Source organism: Scyliorhinus canicula, chromosome 30 (assembly GCF_902713615.1).
Source record: "Scyliorhinus canicula chromosome 30, sScyCan1.1, whole genome shotgun sequence".
Lineage (NCBI taxonomy): Eukaryota > Metazoa > Chordata > Chondrichthyes > Carcharhiniformes > Scyliorhinidae > Scyliorhinus > Scyliorhinus canicula.
This window is the reverse complement of record NC_052175.1, coordinates 13,102,368-13,118,910: the sequence shown is the minus strand read 5'-3', so window position 1 is coordinate 13,118,910 and position 16,543 is coordinate 13,102,368. Positions and strand designations below refer to the sequence as shown.

General features: G+C 54.2%; 1 protein-coding gene across 1 annotated transcript; it reads right to left on the bottom strand.

The window, feature by feature from the left end:
* Positions 1-283: 283 nt before the first annotated feature.
* On the bottom strand, positions 284-16,362 carry LOC119958609 (aryl hydrocarbon receptor nuclear translocator-like; the record flags this gene model as incomplete). The annotated part of the gene is made up of 14 exons (XM_038787088.1): positions 284-456; positions 1,041-1,171; positions 2,101-2,269; positions 4,926-5,070; positions 6,061-6,163; positions 7,728-7,842; positions 9,007-9,067; positions 10,836-10,987; positions 11,941-12,015; positions 12,690-12,824; positions 13,176-13,249; positions 13,401-13,486; positions 15,542-15,607; positions 16,292-16,362. Coding segments are annotated over 14 exons (1,473 nt in total), but the record flags the coding sequence as incomplete, so codon positions are not given.
* Positions 16,363-16,543: the final 181 nt, after the last annotated feature.

Sequence of the window (16,543 nt, the reverse complement as noted above, 5' to 3'; positions counted from 1 at the left end):
ACGGCCTCCAGCCTAGGGAACGTCATCCGTACTTTTCCTCCGTCTGTCCGTCCCTCCCTCAACGCAGACGGACGGACGGCTGGGGAGGGGAGGGGCGGAAGCAAATTCACCACAGTACCAATCGTCACCAATTTGTAACTAGAAAGAGGATTTTCACCCCCACAACCCAAAAGATGTGCAGGATAGGTGGATTGGCCACGCTAAAATTGCCCCTTAATTGGAAAAAATAATTGGGTACTCTAAATTTAAAAAAAAAAACTAGAAAGAGGATGAGAGGGAGAGAGAGAGGGGCCAGGGGGGGGGGGGGGTCGGGGATGGGAAGACGGATGTGACTTTGCGGATTGTCTCTTTCCCGGCGGCTCCGGGTTACTCTGAGAACGAGGGGAATATGGGGAGCTCCGAAAACTCGTCACTGTTGTAGCTGCTTCCCTGGTCCTCATAGATGGACAGCATGTCCTGGAAACAAAGAGGAAATAAATCACACGTCAGTCGTTGGTGCATCGAGAATCCGCCGACATTTTACATCCCCCCCCACACCTCCGGAACAGGAGGCCACTCTGCCCCTCGAGTCTGATCTGCCATTCAATTAGACTAAGCCCCCCCCCCCACACGTCGGCTCCGACACCGCACACCGAGGCTATTCAGCCCATCGTTCTTCTGTCAGCCGCGTCGAAAGATTTATCCACCTGTCTTTCCCATTCCCGAGGGCAGCACGGTGGCGCGGTGGGTTAGCACTGCAGCCTCACGGCGCCGAGGTCCCAGGTTCGATCCCGGCCCCGGGTCACTGTCCGTGTGGAGTTTGCACATTCTCCCCCGTGTCTGAGTGGGTTTCGCCCCCACAGCCCAAAGATGTGCAGGGTAGGCCACGCTAAATTGCCTCTTAATTGGAAAAAATGAATTGGGTACTTTAAAAATTATTATTTTTTTGAAATCGTTCCCATTCCCGGGAATTTGAATGCTGGGAATAAACCTCCCCCTCGGGCTTCTCCGCTATGGGAGCACCGTATCCATTAGCAGGCCCCCCCCCCCCCCACACTCACCGGAAACACCTCGGGCTGGCTCTGCTGCTCGCTGGCCGTCTGCGAGTGATGCTGACCCTGCCACTGCGGCCACACGGAGGCTCCATCTGCAGGCCGGGTCTGGAACTGCGCGCTGCTCTGTCCGCCTTCAACTTCCAGCGGGAGAGGGGAAGAAATAAAAAAGTTATCTCCATTGAGGAAAAGGACATTCCCGCAGCGAGACAGAGAGAGAGAGAGAGACGCACTGTCAAAGCTTTCCGTCTCGCACCCATCAGGGCAAACACAACGAATTATACCGCGGGAGACAAGGGTGCCAATCGGCCGGCGGGTCGACTCGGATTGGCCGAGGCGTCGCCGTGGCGAAAGCAACGGGGAACTATAGGCTCCACCAAGCTCCCGAGTAATTCAGAAAAAGACGGGCAGCACGGTGGGGCAGTGGATTAGCCCTGCGGCCTCACGGCGCCGAGGTCCCAGGTTCGATCCCGGCTCTGGGTCACTGTCCATGTGGAGTTTGCACATTCTCCCCGTGTCTGCGTGGGTTTCGCCCCCACAACCCAAAGATGTGCAGGGTAGGTGGATTGGCCAGGCTAAATTGCCCCTTAATCGGAAAAAATGAATTGGGTACCCTAAATTTAAAAAAAATTTAATTCAGAAAAAGGCATGGCTTGGACATGTCCTTTCTGGTTGCAGCGAATGGGACCGTCTGGGAGTATAGGTCACTTTGAGCGAGCATAAATGAGCCACATTGAGCTCGATGCTGCGCTGAGTGTCAGCAGAAAGCCCTCAGAAATAGGACTTTTCAACATCACTTTTATTCCATTTTCCCTCATGTGTATATCTCACAGCATCCCCCCCCCCCCCCCCCCAGTGAGAATTTGTCAAACACAAGGTCCAAAAGCCAAGACCTAGCCGCACTCCTCAGGCTTACTGGCTACGGTGGGACAGAGGAGACGACAAACAGCGACTGGGACTGAGAGGGATCTACAGATGAACGAGGAGCTGGACACTGTATCCCAAGATGTGCTCCCACCGAGGTGATTTTCAACCTCCCTCCGTGCGCGACAGCGCGTTGGCCACCTACCGAAAGCGGAGGTGCGGTTGGCGAGGGGCGGGTAGGCGGTGCCTCCGGCCGAGGATGTGGCTACAGGGCTGGCGAGGGGGCTGAAGGAGGCGGCGCTGGCTGAGAAGGTGCGGCCGGCTCCCAGGCCGAACGAAGGCGTCTGCGTCTTTACCCCCTGGGCTGTCATCTGCTGAGAGAACACAGAGAGGGGGGTTCACGGGAAAGCAGTTCGTGGGGGGGGTGGTGCACGGGTCGTCACTCACTGTGCAGCGTCGTCATCACGGGAACACCCTCCACCAGCATCCATCTCCATGATTGGCAGAAAATCCTCAGCACCGTCCACACATTCCTGCCCCCCCCCCGATAACCTTTCACCTCACCCTCATTAATCACTCCACCTCACCCTCATTAATCACTCCACCTCACCCTCATTAATCACTCCACCTCACCCTCATTAATCACTCCACCTCACCCTCATTAGTCAAGAATCGCCCCGCCCATTCCCGATGTTAAGTCTGGTAAACCTTCGCTGAATGCCTCCCAACACATTGACATCTTTCCGGAAACAAGGAGACCAATACAATACTCCCGATATACAACACCCCGTATCACTGAAGCATAACCTCCCTACTTTTGAATTCAATTCCCCTTTCAACGCAGGATAACTTGTCTTATCTTTCCTAACCACTTGCTGTACCTGTAGACCAGCCTTTCGTGATCCATGCACTGGGTCACCCAGATCCCTCTGTACCTCAGAGCTCTGGAATCTCTCCGCCATTTACATAATCAGCTTTTTTTATGTCTTTAATAAGTCTTCCGGCCAGAATGGAATATTTCACATCTTCTCCACATTGTCCTCCATTGTCCAGGACTCTGTAACCTCCGCACGTCCTCTTCACAACTTACTTTCCTACCTATCGCGGTGGCATTCGGCAACTTAGTAACATGCCCCTTCCTCCAAGTCATCGATATAAATTATAAAAGGTTGAGCCCCCGGCACTGATCCCTGAGGCACACCACTCATGTCCTGCCATCTAGAAAATGACCCATTTATGCCAACTGCTTCCCATTAGCTAGCCGACCTTCAATCCGTGCCAATATGTTACCCTCCGCACCATGAGCTTTTATTTTCCGCAATTACCTTAGAGGCACTTTATCAAATGCCTGCTGGAAATCTAAGTGCAGTACATCTACTACTTCCCCTTTATCCACGGCACAGGTTACTTCCTCAAAGGTCTCCAATAAATTGGTTAAACGTGATTTCCCTTTCACAAAACCATGTTGACTCTGCCCGATTATCAAGTGCTATAACCTCTCTAATAATGGCCAACATCTTCCCTGCGACAGATGACGGTAGGCTAACTGGCCTCTAGTTCCCTGCTTTCCGTCTCCCTCTCCTTTAGGAGCTACATTTGCCGTTTTCCAATCTAATGGAACCTTCCTCGAAGCCAGGGAACTTTGGAAAATTAAAACCAACGCATCAACCACCTCACCAGCCACTTCTTTTAAGACCCTGGGGTGAAGTCCACCAGGGTCTGGGGGAATTGTCAGCCCCCCCCCCGCAGCTCCAACAATTTGATCGGTACCACTTCCTTGGCCGATTGCAATTTTCCCAGAGTTCCTCCCTCCCCCTCCATTTCCCGATTCACAGCCATTTCTGCGATGTTACTTGTATCCTCCACAGGCAAAGTACCCGTTCAATTCACACGTCATCTCCTTATTTTCCATTATCACTTCCCCAGACTCACAGGACCAACTGAGACAAACTGGGGAAAATTGAGATTAGAGAAATGTAACTGGGATAGAATACAACAGTTTTGATAGGGGCAACTGTCGGAAGATATTTTTTGAGATGCAAATTAACATATCAGGAACAAAAGCAAGGGCTTTCCGAGGTGACAAGAGGAATATAACGGGATATAGAAGAGGTGACTTCAAAGTGGAGAGATTGACGCGTATATACTAAAAGCTGACTCCGCCGGGTGGGTAACATCAAAGAGACTGACCTTAAGTTTAAAACACTAGTCTTGGAGCCACTCTTCTGCCGTCAAACTGAATGTCAAATTGAATCACATTACGATCACTGCCACCTTCACTGTGAAGCTATTGGTTAATCCTATCCCGTTGCACAATATCAGGGTGTAGCCTGCTCTCTGGGACCTGTGGCGCTCAGTATTTATCCCAAAATCATTCCTCATCTAGGCTACCTTTGCCCTCCTGGTTTCTCCCGTTTGTATGTGGATTAAAATCCCCCGTGATTATCGCTGTACCTCGTTGTTTCATAGTCTCCCGCCCAATGAAATCTCAGTTTTAAACTGTGTCTCTCTCTCCTGACGTCACGCCGTCATGCCTCCACCCCCGACACACAGCTGCAGCCGTGTGCACCGTCTACCAGACGCACCGCGGCGACTCGCCTTCGACAGCACCTTCCAAACCCGCCACCTCTACCATCTAGAAGGACGAGGGGGGGGGGGGCAGCAGACACTTGGGGAACACCCCCCCCACCTGCAAGTTCCCCCTCCGAGCCGCTCGCCATCCCAACTCGGGAATATATCGGCCGTTCCTACTGTCGCTGGGTCAGAATCCCAGAACTCCCTCAGTAACAGCACCACAGGTGGACCGACACCGCACGCGACTGCAGCAGCTCACCCACCACCTTCTCCGGGGGGGGGGCAATTAGGGATGGACGATAATCGCCAGCCTTACCAGAAACACCCACAGTACACAAACAAATTTAAACAAAGACAGTTTTGGGACGTGCAGCAGAGAGGCAAAGTTACACGCTGGGAAGAGAACGGAAGGTATTTCCGGGAGCTAAAAGGCGTTAGAAGCGCTGAGCGTTAAACCTGCGCTGGGAACGGTGGGCGGCTTCCACTCCACGTGTTTCCAGTGACCTGGCCGCTGGCCGACTGCCGCGAGATCTGAGCCAGGATCTGTCCCGCTGACGCTGGCTGCTCAACGATGTTCACAGGCGGGACCATGGCGGCGGCGCTGTCATGGGAGGAAGGACCAGAGGAGGGAGTCAGAAGCTTCAAATCGCAGAACCAAGACGCTACAACACCGCACCGAACAAAACAAAACCCCACCCGCCCTGGGAGGGGGCACCGTGCGCCCCGTCCTGGGCCCGGCATGTTAGGAAGGAGCGGCGAGGCCTCGGAGGGGAGATTCACCCAGAACGGGGGGGACGGGGGATTCAATTCCATGTGGTAGAAGAACAAGAGGGGATAAGAAAAGAATAGCTTTCGGTGACCAGGATTTGGGTTGATGAGAAGGATATTGCAATGAGTGGGACTAACTCGATTCCCCCTTCGAGGAGGGGGTACAGTCTCTTTGGCCCCCGACAGAAACACTGCATCATAGAATTTACAGTGCAGGAGGCCATTCGGCCCTTCGAGTCTGCACCGGCCCTTACAAAGAGCACCATACTGAAGCCCACCTATCCCCGTAACCCAGTGACCCCCACTTAACCTCTTTTGGACACTAAGGGGCAATTAATCACGGCCAATCCACCCTAACCTGCACATCTTTGGAATGTGGGAGGAAACCGGAGCACCCGGAGGAAACCCACGCAGACACGGGGAGAGAACGTGCAGACTCCGCACAGAGAGTGACCCAAGCCGGGAATCGAACCTGGGACACTGGAGCTGTGAAGCAGCAGTGCTAAACACTGTGCTACCCTAATTGCGTGACCCTCAATCCGACAGGGATTATATAACCCGGCAGCGCAGAACGGCCCATTGCGTCTGCACCGTCCATCCGAAAGAGGACACTACCTAGGCTCGCTCCCCCACCCCATAACTCCACTATTGGACACTAAGGGGCAATTTAGAGGGGATTTAGCAAAGGGAGGGGGCTGTCGCGTCGGAGGCCAGGACTGATGGCAGAGGGGCAAGGATGGCTGGACCCCCCCCCACGCTGGTTAATCTCCACGGCGTCAAGGGGCCGTCCCGAAAGGCAGTGCGCCGGGGAGGGCGACGGTACCTGAAGTTCTGGGCAGGACGGGTGGCCGGGAAGGAGCTCCCCTGCTGGTAGATCTGCTGGCTGCCGGTGCCCGGAGTGGAGGGCATCACCTTATTCTGCTCAGCTGTGCAACACAAGCAAACAACATGGTTATGTGGGCAGCATCTTGGTAGAATCATCGAATTACACAATGGGACAGGGAGAAGGAAAACAGACAGTTAAAATGGCGCTCCGAGCACTGACCTTCCCACAGTGCGGCGCTCCCTCAGTACTGACCCTCTGACAGTGCGGCACTCCCTCAGTACTGACCCTCCCACAGTGCGGCGCTCCCTCAGTACTGACCCTCTGACAGTGCGGCACTCCCTCAGTACTGACCCTCCCACAGTGCGGCGCTCCCTCAGTACTGACCCTCTGACAGTGCGGCGCTCCCTCAGTGCTGACCCTCTGACAGTGCAGTTCTCCCTCAGTACTGACCCTCCCACAGTGTGGCACTCCCTCAGTACTGACCGTCCCACAGTGCGGCACTCCCTCAGTACTGACCCTCTGACAGTGCGGCACTCCCTCAGTACTGACCCTCCCACAGTGCGGCACTCCCTCAGTACTGACCCTCTGACAGTGCGGCACTCCCTCAGTACTGACCCTCTGACAGTGCGGCGCTCCCTCAGTACTGACCCTCTGACAGTGCGGAGCTCCCTCAGTACTGACCCTCCCACAGTGCGGCACTCCCTCAGTACTGACCCTCTGACAGTGCGGCACTCCCTCAGTACTGACCCTCTGACAGTGCGGCACTCCCTCAGTACTGACCCTCTGACAGTGCGAAGCTCCCTCAGTACTGACCCTCTGACAGTGCGGCACCCCCTCAGCACTGACCTCCCGACAGTGAGGAGCTCCCTCAGTACTGACCCTCCGACAGTGCGGTGCTCCCTTAGCACTGACCCTCCCACAGTGCGGCACTCCCTCAGTACTGACCCTCTGACAGTGCAGCGCTCCCTCAGTACTGACCCTCCCACAGTGCGGCGCTCCCTCAGTACTGACCCTCTGACAGTGCAGCACTCCCTCAGTATTGACCCTCCCACAGTGCGGCACCCCCTCAGCACTGACCTCCCGACAGTGAGGAGCTCCCTCAGTACTGACCCTCCGACAGTGCGGTGCTCCCTTCGCACTGACCCTCTGACAGTGCAGAGCTCCCTCAGCACGGACCCTCCGACATTGCGGCACTCCCTCAGTACTGACCCTCCCACAGTGCAGCGCTCCCTCAGTACTGACCCTCCCACAGTGCGGCACTCCCTCAGTACTGACCCTCTGACAGTGCGGCACTCCCTCAGTACTGACCCTCTGACAGTGCGGCGCTCCCTCAGTACTGACCCTCTGACAGTGCGGCGCTCCCTCAGTACTGACCCTCTGACAGTGCGGCTCCCTCAGTACTGACCCTCTGACAGTGCGGCGCTCCCTCAGTACTGACCCTCCCACAGTGCGGCGCTCCCTCAGTACTGACCCTCCGACAGTGCGGCCCTGGATCATAGACTCAAGTCTCTGGAGTGGCTATCGACCTCAAGGCCTTCCAACTCATAGGCGAGAGCGACTCGAGTCGCAGCTTACAGACAGTGGTCGAGTGGAACGTGTGGGACGACAATCTTTTGAGCCAGTTTTGCTCCCGCATATAACAGAATAAAAACATTTGTTCTTGCCTGTGGGAATGGCAGAGTAGATTTCAGTGTAACGGGTGTCCGTCTCCCTGCTGTACAGGGTTTCTCCTTTGTTGATAGGTTTTGTGTGGTCTGACGATGGAGGCTGAACCGCAACCTAAAGTACCAATTGACAGAGAGAGACGGGTTAATCACGCGGACCAGAAATTGGTGGTAATGTACCCCCGGGGGATCAACGCGCCCACCCACAGGGTGCGGGAGACAGCAGGCCAGAGGCAGCCAAAGCATGCCTGCTGACAGCGAGTGGGACCGGGATTTTCAGCCAGCGTCCCACCAACCGCACCCCAACGTGACCTGCCCACGCTCGCCACCCAGTCACCGAGAGGGTGCCCATCCTGTCACCGAGAGGGCTCCCGCCTGGGGGCAGCTCAGGAAAAGGCGGGCAATGCTGCCAGTCCCCAGGCAGGCAGCTGCAGAGCGGTCAGTTCCCGTCCCGTCCCCCCAGCCGGCTATCGAAGCGGGTGGCACCTGTGTGATCCGCAACCCAGCAGGTGTACACCACCCAGCAGGAAAGAGGTAGAACAGTGACTGAGAAGAATCACTGAGAGATGAGCCCACATGTCACTCCACACAGGGGCTGGGGGTGTTTTACAGAAAGAGGCACATTGAGAATCTACATTATTAATATTGTCATGTACCTTTAAGAAATGGATGTTTATAAATGGGTGTGTATATAAATATCTGTAGTGAGAGTACCTTTAAGAAATGAGTGTTTGCTACTGCAGTGATGTCAGAGAGTGGGTGGAGTTGGGCTGTCTGTCAGCTTTTTACTTTCGTTTTAGGCTGTTTGCTGCAGGGTGTGTTTTAGTTTAGTTTTCAGAGCTGGATAGCTGCAGTCACAGCCAGAAGGTGTCTGAATCTCTCTCGCTGTAATCTAAAGACTGTAAATCGATCCTGGTGATTTAAAACTAATAACAGTAGTGACTGTAACCTGATGTGCTTCTGGTAAAAGGTGTTTTAAGTCTGCTGGATGTTAAAAGGAAAGCTTAAAGGATTACTTAGTGTTGTATTCTTTGGGGGTTGTATTTGAATTGATGGTTGCTAAGATGTTCACTATGTTTTAAAAAGGTTAACTTGAGTTCATGGAATAAACATTGTTTTGCTTTAAAAAATACTTTTCCATTTCTGCTGTACCACACCTGTAGATTGGGCCGTGTGCTCCCCCATACCACAATCTAGTAAAAGTTGTGGGTCAGGGGAACTCCATGATACACTTTGGCCTTCTCTGAACTCTGGCCCATAACAATATCCTGCGGTTTACCTGCGGGTGCTCGTAGGTCAGCTCTTCTTGCGCGGAGATGGCTGGAGGCTGCTGCAGGTGCCTATGGGAGAAAGATAACGTCGTTCACAACGGCAGTGTCGGATAACGTTCTCACGGATATCAAATGCAAACGGGGACACAACTGGAGGCGGGGAAAGGAAGCTCGGCCTGACAAACGGGTGAGGCCGTGGGCGAGCTCCTCCCTCACGCGTCATTCATTTTCTTACCCCAAAGTGATGACCCAAAGCACAGGTCCCATAGAGAGTAACGCTCCCTCTGCGCCTTCCCAAGAGACCGATAGGGCCGACACGCTCTCTGTGCCGTCCCCAGCAGACACGAAGGAGCAGACCGAGAGGGTTAACGCTCTCTCTGCGCCGTCCCCAGCAGACACGAAGGAGAAGACTGAGAGGGTTAACGCTCCCTCTGCGCCGTCCCCAGCAGACACGAAGGAGCAGACCGAGAGGGTTAACGCTCCCTCTGCGCCGTCCCCAGCAGACACGAAGGAGAAGACCGAGAGGGTTAACGCTCCCTCTGCGCCGTCCCCAACAGACACGAAGGAGAAGACTGAGAGGGTTAAACGTCACACGGGCTCTCAGGGGTTGCTACTCGCTAGCTGGCAAAGTGACGAGAAAGCAGTTGCTTCAGCTGACACCACCAACATATACAACTCAAGGACCAGTGCTGCATTAACCGGGGGGGGGGGGGGGGGGGGGGGGGGGGTCACACAACTCGCTCGCAAAACCTCAAATCGGTCATTACGCAGCGGCAGGTCACAAGGGGCTGGTTTAGCACACTGGGCTAAATCGCTGGCTTTGAAAGCAGGCCCAGGCGGGCCAGCAGCGCGGGTTCAATTCCCGCACCAGCCTCCCCGAACAGGCGCCGGAATGTAGCGACTCGGGGCTTTTCACAGTGACTTCATTTGAAGCCGACTCGTGACAATAAGCGATTTTCATTTCATGTGCCTGACAGAAACACTGGACGATGGAAGGAGAGTATGGGACACCCCACAGCTCATGTCATCATCTCCACCTGACTCACGTCTGGCGGTTATGAGGCAAGTAGAGACGGTTACGTCCTTGCTGATATTATAGTTAAGCAAGCGTGCCCAGATTATGATTTATAATTCTAATCATAAATTCTACATTATGTAATCATGATTATTAGCTCTGAATGGACACACAACTTCCAAACAAGTGTATTCTTTTGATTGCAGTATGTTAATTACTTGAAAGTGAAGGAAAGATGTAACTGCATTTTCTATGACCGGGAGCTGGTAAGCCACCGAGTGGACGCTTCGCTCCCGTGCAATAGCTGGAATAAAGTCCTTGATCTAAGTGGCGTCTGGTCAGTTGGGGAGTGAAGAACACGATAGTCGAATAGGTGTGGAAATCCCACAGCAAGAAGGCGGCCACGTCACTGGATTGGCTAATGCTCTGGAGGGAGAGGGTGGGTGGAGACATGGGTTTGATTTGAATTCGATTAATAAAATCTGGATTTGAAAAGCGAGCGAGTGCTGGTAACGGCCACCGCGATGGCGATCGTCTGACCAACGCCCTTGCGGGACGGGAAATCTGCCATCCTTGCCCTGGTCTGGTCTACACGGGACCCCAGACCAACTCAGCAGGCTTGTTAACTATTAATTGCCTCTCTGGAATGGCTGACTTGGGCAAGGTGATGGATAACGAGCCTGGCCTGCAACACCCTTGTCCCGCGGACTAAATAAAAAGCGAGGAGCTACTTGGGAAGGGAATACAAGGCGGCCAACTCCGGGGGAGCCACGGGTTTTCACTGAAAAGCAGGTTGAAAAGGCCAATGGGGCCAGGACGTACTTGACACTGGTGTTGGTGCAGACGATGTACTCGATGTCATCCGAATAGGGGTTCTGGAAGGTGAAGCTGCTCGTCCTGATCACTACCCACTCCCGGTTCTTTGCGTGGAATCGGAACATGACCGACAGCACCTGCCCCTTCAGCGTGACCACCTGCGGAAGGGGGGGGGGGGGGGGGGGGGGGGGGGGAAACAAGGAAGAGAGGAGACATTGAGTCACAGCTGGCATTGGAAGGCAGGTTTGCCTGCGTTATCAGCCTGGCGCGCGCGGTACCCGCCGAGGGAGGTGTCCCCTGATCGCTCACCGCCATTGAATAGCGGCATCAAAGGGGTGACTCTGCCAACGCTGGCACAGGCCCCCGCATAAAAAGCCAGAGATACCGATACCGCACTGACGGCAACAGGACAGATAGGCAGGGGCAGCACAGTGGTTGGCACTGTTGCTTCACAGCGCCAGGGTACCAGGTTCGATTCCCACTGCCGGCGAAATGGAGGAACCCGCCACCGGAGAATCCAGCCCAAAGTCTCTGATTATCTACTCCCCGGGGAACCTTCATTATACAAACAAAAGTCCATCGGCCCCACTTCAGGTAAATAATATCCACGGCTGGAATGAATGATGACTACATATTTTGGCAGCACGGTTGCTTCACAGCGCCAGAGTCCCAGGTTCGATTCCCGGCTTGGGTCACCGTCTGCGCGGAGTCTGCACGTTCTCCCCGTGTGTGCGAGGGTTTCCTCCGGTTTCCTCCCACAAGTCCAAAGATGTGCAGGTAAGGTGGATTGGCCGTGCTAAATTGTCCTTGGTATCCAAAAAGATTAAGTGGGGGTTACGGGGATAGGGTAGATACGTGGGATTCAGTAGGGTTCTCTTTGTAAGGGCCGGTGCAGACACGGTGGGCCGAATGGCCTCCTTCTGCACTGTAAATTCTATGAAATAAACTTGAGGGGCGACAGGGAGAGAGAAAAGGGGAACGGGACTCTGGATTGTTCTACAGAGGGTTAGCATGGGCCTGAAGGGCCGAAGGGTTTCCCCCTCCCCGCCCCCCCACCGTGCTGACAAGGAGCCGTCCTCGAACCTGCCTGTGTGACTGGGGTCACTGTTACCTGCTGGAAGCTGTCGCGTAGAAGTCCCTTGTCTTCAGGGTGAGCAAACTCCACAATGTCTTTTCCCAGCAGCTCCTTCCATGAAAAAGAAAAACAGAGATTTACTCTTTTGCCCCGACCGACGAGCATGTCTGCTCAAGGAGACAACGGGGCTGATCGCAAGGAAGGGAAGCAAGGGCGGGTCTCAATTTTCTCCTGCCCCCCCCCCCCCCCCCCAACCCCACCCATCCGTGCCAGGGTCAGGGGTCAAATGGAAAAGCCACGGTTCCTAAACCGTGCCCTGGCGCCCATCCTTTTTAAAAATAAATTTAAAGTACCCAATTCATTTTTTCCAATTAAGGGGCAATTTAGCGTGGCCAATCCACCTACCCTGCACATCTTTGGGTTGTGGGGGCGAAACCCACGCAGACAAGGGGAGAATGTGCAAACTCCACACGGACAGTGACCCAGAGCCGGGATCGAACCCGGGACCTCGGCGCCGTGAGGCAGCTGGGCGAACCCACTGCGGCCACCGTGCTGCCCTCTGGCGCCCGTCCTGTGGGGGTAGAATGTGGGAGCGAAAGTACACCAAGGCGAAAAAAAACAGGCACCTGGGAATGGCAACAGGAGTCACTCGTTCTGTCCGTGAGAACTTATTCTATTACCGCACCTCCCCCCTCCCTCCTCAGTTAAGGAACCGTGAGACTATGCACGGTCAACCTGCCCTCCCCCGCCCCACCCCCCGATCAGGAGCTCGGCCCAGCACCTACCTGAGGCTGGTAGCCGATGGTGCCCACGCAGCGATGGTCGACGAAGGTGAAGACCCCATTTGGGCTGTGCCTGGAAAGAAACTCCATGGGCACACTGTTGCCTTTCATGTCCACACAGTTCGGCGAGCTAGTGATCTTGACGGTACAATTGTGGGGAGGGAAGGGGGGAGGGGGGGGGCGGAAGAGGGGTGAAAATTAGGCAGGACCGTGAAACCCAACGTTACCATAGCAACCCCAAGAGAACCGCCTCAGCCAACCGAGTAGCAACACCTCACATCGGACATCTACAGACTCCCCAGTCTTTACCCCCCCCCCCCCCCCCCCCCCCGTTATGAAGGGGCAGCCTTCGAGACCCCTCATATTGACCCTCGGCTGGCACTGCTAAAATGACCGGAATATCGGGTTACTAATTAATTGCCGCCCGTGGGATCTTGCTGTGCCCACGCTGGCTGCCGCCGGCAATTGTGGAAAGTGCTTGCACCTTACCTGCAGTCGTCCGATAGCTACCAGGCAAAACTTGTTTCCTTGCCCCTCTGGCTCATCGTCGGGAAGCGTCACACCTGGGTAAGCAACAACAGCGCCTACGTTTACATCCACTTGAAGCAGCCCCCTCCTCCCCGCCCACGTCCCAAGCCCCCGCCATGTGCTCCCAAGAGCGCAGAACAGAAGCCGCGCGCGCGCGCACACACAAAAAACCAGCTGCAAACTCACCCGTGGGCGGCCAGGCTTTGATGTAACCAGTACAGTGCACCACAACATATTGGATCTCTCCTTCTTTGACTGGACCCAGCCCAATCCTGAGAACAGAACGAAAGAGAGGGTGAGGACAGGATAAAACAACATTTCGAAAATCAAAACACAATCGGGCAGAGTCAACATGGTGTTGTGAAAGGGACGTCAGGTTTGACAAATCTATTTAGAGTTCTTTGGGGATGTAACAAGGAGGGTAGATAAAGGGGAACCAGAAGATGTGGTGTATCTGGATTTCCAATGACTATTTGATCAGGCGCCACAAGACGAGAGCTCTCGGGGGCTGGCCGGTGAGACGTTAGCACGGACGGCGTGTTGATTGGCTCACTAACGGGAAACCGGGAGTCGGGATGAATGGGTCATTTCCAGGTCGGCCAACTGTACCGACTGGAATGCCACAGGGATCAGTGCTGGGCCCTCGCGACTATTTACAATCTGTACACTGTTGCCAAATTCACCGGTGATTTAAAGATGGGCGGAAAAGCAAGTTGCGTGGAGGCCACAGAGTCTGAAAAGCGATATGGATTGGTTCAGCGAGTGGGCAAGAGAAATAATGAGCAGACGGAGCGTAATGTGGGGAAAACGCGAGGCCGTCCACTTTGACAGGACGAAGAGACGAGCGGGGTATTATTTAAATGGGGAGAGGCTGCAGAAAGAGCGGAGCGGAGGGGTCTGGGTGTCTTTGCACACGCCTCACAACCCGTTAGCGCGCAGGGGAAGCAAGTCATTGGGAGGGCAAATTGGACTTCGATCTTTATAGCAACTGGGAGTGGGGGGGTGGGGAGATCTAGAACTAGGGGATACAGGAACCTCTCATTTGAGATGGCGATGAGGAGGAATTTATTCTCTTGAGCCTGTCTATCTCTCTCCCCCCCCCGCCCGCCAAAGAACATGAAGGCTGCGGGTCATTGAATAGATTCAAGGATCAATTAGATGGATTTGTGATTGACAAGGGAGTTAAAAATGAAATGAAATGAAAATGGCTTATTGTCACGAGCAGGCTTCGAATGAAGTTACTGTGAAAAGCCCCTAGTCGCCACATTCCGGCGCCTGTCCAGGGAGGCTGGTACGGGAATCGAACCGTGCTGCTGGCCTGCTTTAAAAGCCAGCGTTTTAGCCCGGTGCTTAGGGAGTTGGAGGGGTCGGCAGGAAAGTGGAAACAAGGTCGCAATCAGGTCAGCAGTGACTTTATGGAAATGGCGGAGCAGGCTCGAGGGGCTGAATGGCCTACGCCCGCCTCTATTCCTTACATTATTGAAAAATTAGGAATTTCCATTCAACTGGAGGGGAAAATCGACTCACGGGGGTATGGGGATCATGGGGGGGTGGGGAGCGGGACCGGTTGGAATAAGAGCCGGCATGGTTCTGATGGGCCGAACAGCCTTGTTCTGTCCCACTGTGGTTGTGACTAAAAGAGAAGGGGGTGGGGGGTGCGCACGTCAAGGTCCTTCAGGCAGGTTGAACCGTAAGCTTAGAGAAAATACTCCCGCTAACTTGGTCAATTGAGGTAGAGTACTGACAGGTGGAGGACCATCATCAGGTGCACATGTTTTGGGGTTGGGAAAAATTGGGAAGATTCTGGGCGGGAGCGTTCGCGGTCTGAGCCAGGATAGTGGAGGAGGGAGTGGACCCGGACCCTTTGGTGGCGATATCTGGGGTCTCAGAGAAGCCGGAGCTCAGGGAGAGGAGGAAGGCCGATGTCTTGGCCTTCGCCTCTCTGATTGCACGGCGGCGAATGTTGCTGGAGTGGCGTTCGGCATCGCCGCCGGGGGTGGGGGGTGGGTGAAAAAGGTGGGAAGAATGTTACCCAGGATGTTTATTTGCTGTAACTACTTTGGTACAAGTTTGAATACAATGCGTTCTAAAAACAAAAAGTGGAGGACCGTGACTGGATGGTTACTGGAGCACATATAAAGAGAAACACGCTGACACAGGAGTGGGTCAGGAGATATGTGCCGGTAACTCTTCGCTCCGTGAATAAATCTAGTCCATGTGAAGTCCGCCTCTGGTTTATTCGGCATCAGGAGTAAAGAGACCAGAACATCTCGGGGTCGTCAATATGCGACAGCCATTAATAAATCCAAAGGGGAACTCAGGGTCACCTGTATCGGTTCCTCAGGAAGCTGAGTCTATTCATGGACCCCAGATCTTCGGTTGCATTCCCACACCTAAAAGAATAGATTGTTTAAAAGAAAAAGAAAATGAACGCTTTCGGGTACCGGGAAGGTTTGCCGTCCCCTCTTTCCTGAAAGTTTAATTTCACCTCAACGCCACCTCCCACAATTTCAGCTCTCCAGAAGCGTAGTTTCCACGACACCTTTCTCCACCTTTGGGAGCTCCACCTTTGGGACCCCCCCCCCCCGAGTGCTTCATCGCCAATGAGAAACATTTCCTCAAGTGAGGTCACGGTTGCAATGTAGGAAAGGCAGCGGCCTATTTGTACACAGCAAGATTCCACTATGTGCTGTCCGACCCAGATCACCCCTGTTAAGTGATGCTCATTGAGGGAACGATTAGCGAGTAAGTAAAGTCGCCACAGTCAGTCCCAGATGACCATAGGCTGCTATCCCCGTTGAGGGGGACAGAGCAGACTGGTGATGATTTAACCCGAGGGTCACTACACCTCAGGCGAGAAGCCTCCGTGAATAACCTCAAGCTGGCGCGGGAATCGAACCTGCGCTGCCGAAATTAAAATTAAAATTGCTTATTGTTCCTGGCTCTATTCTGTCGAGATGGTCTAATCTGAAAACCATTACCCCCGCGACCCCGAAAATGTTGGTACCCGACGGGCAACTTTCACCACACGCATGGATGGTTCCTGCGTTTCCCCGGCCCGACCGAATTTCAATCACCTCACTCTGCAGTATGAACGATCGCCGTGACCCCATGCACATTCGCATCGACGATTGCTGCCCTTCTTTCTTCACCGTACCCCGTCTTCAGATCCAAAATCCGACCTGTCCCCAAGTTTAGAGAGAGGGGGAAAGAAAAGACAAAAGCCATTTGCGGCCGGCGTCAAGTCTAACGTCACCGTCCCCTCAAACTCGTACAAGCTTTTGCTGCCCCCCCCCCGCTGTTTTCTAAATTGGGTCATTCCGTGACAC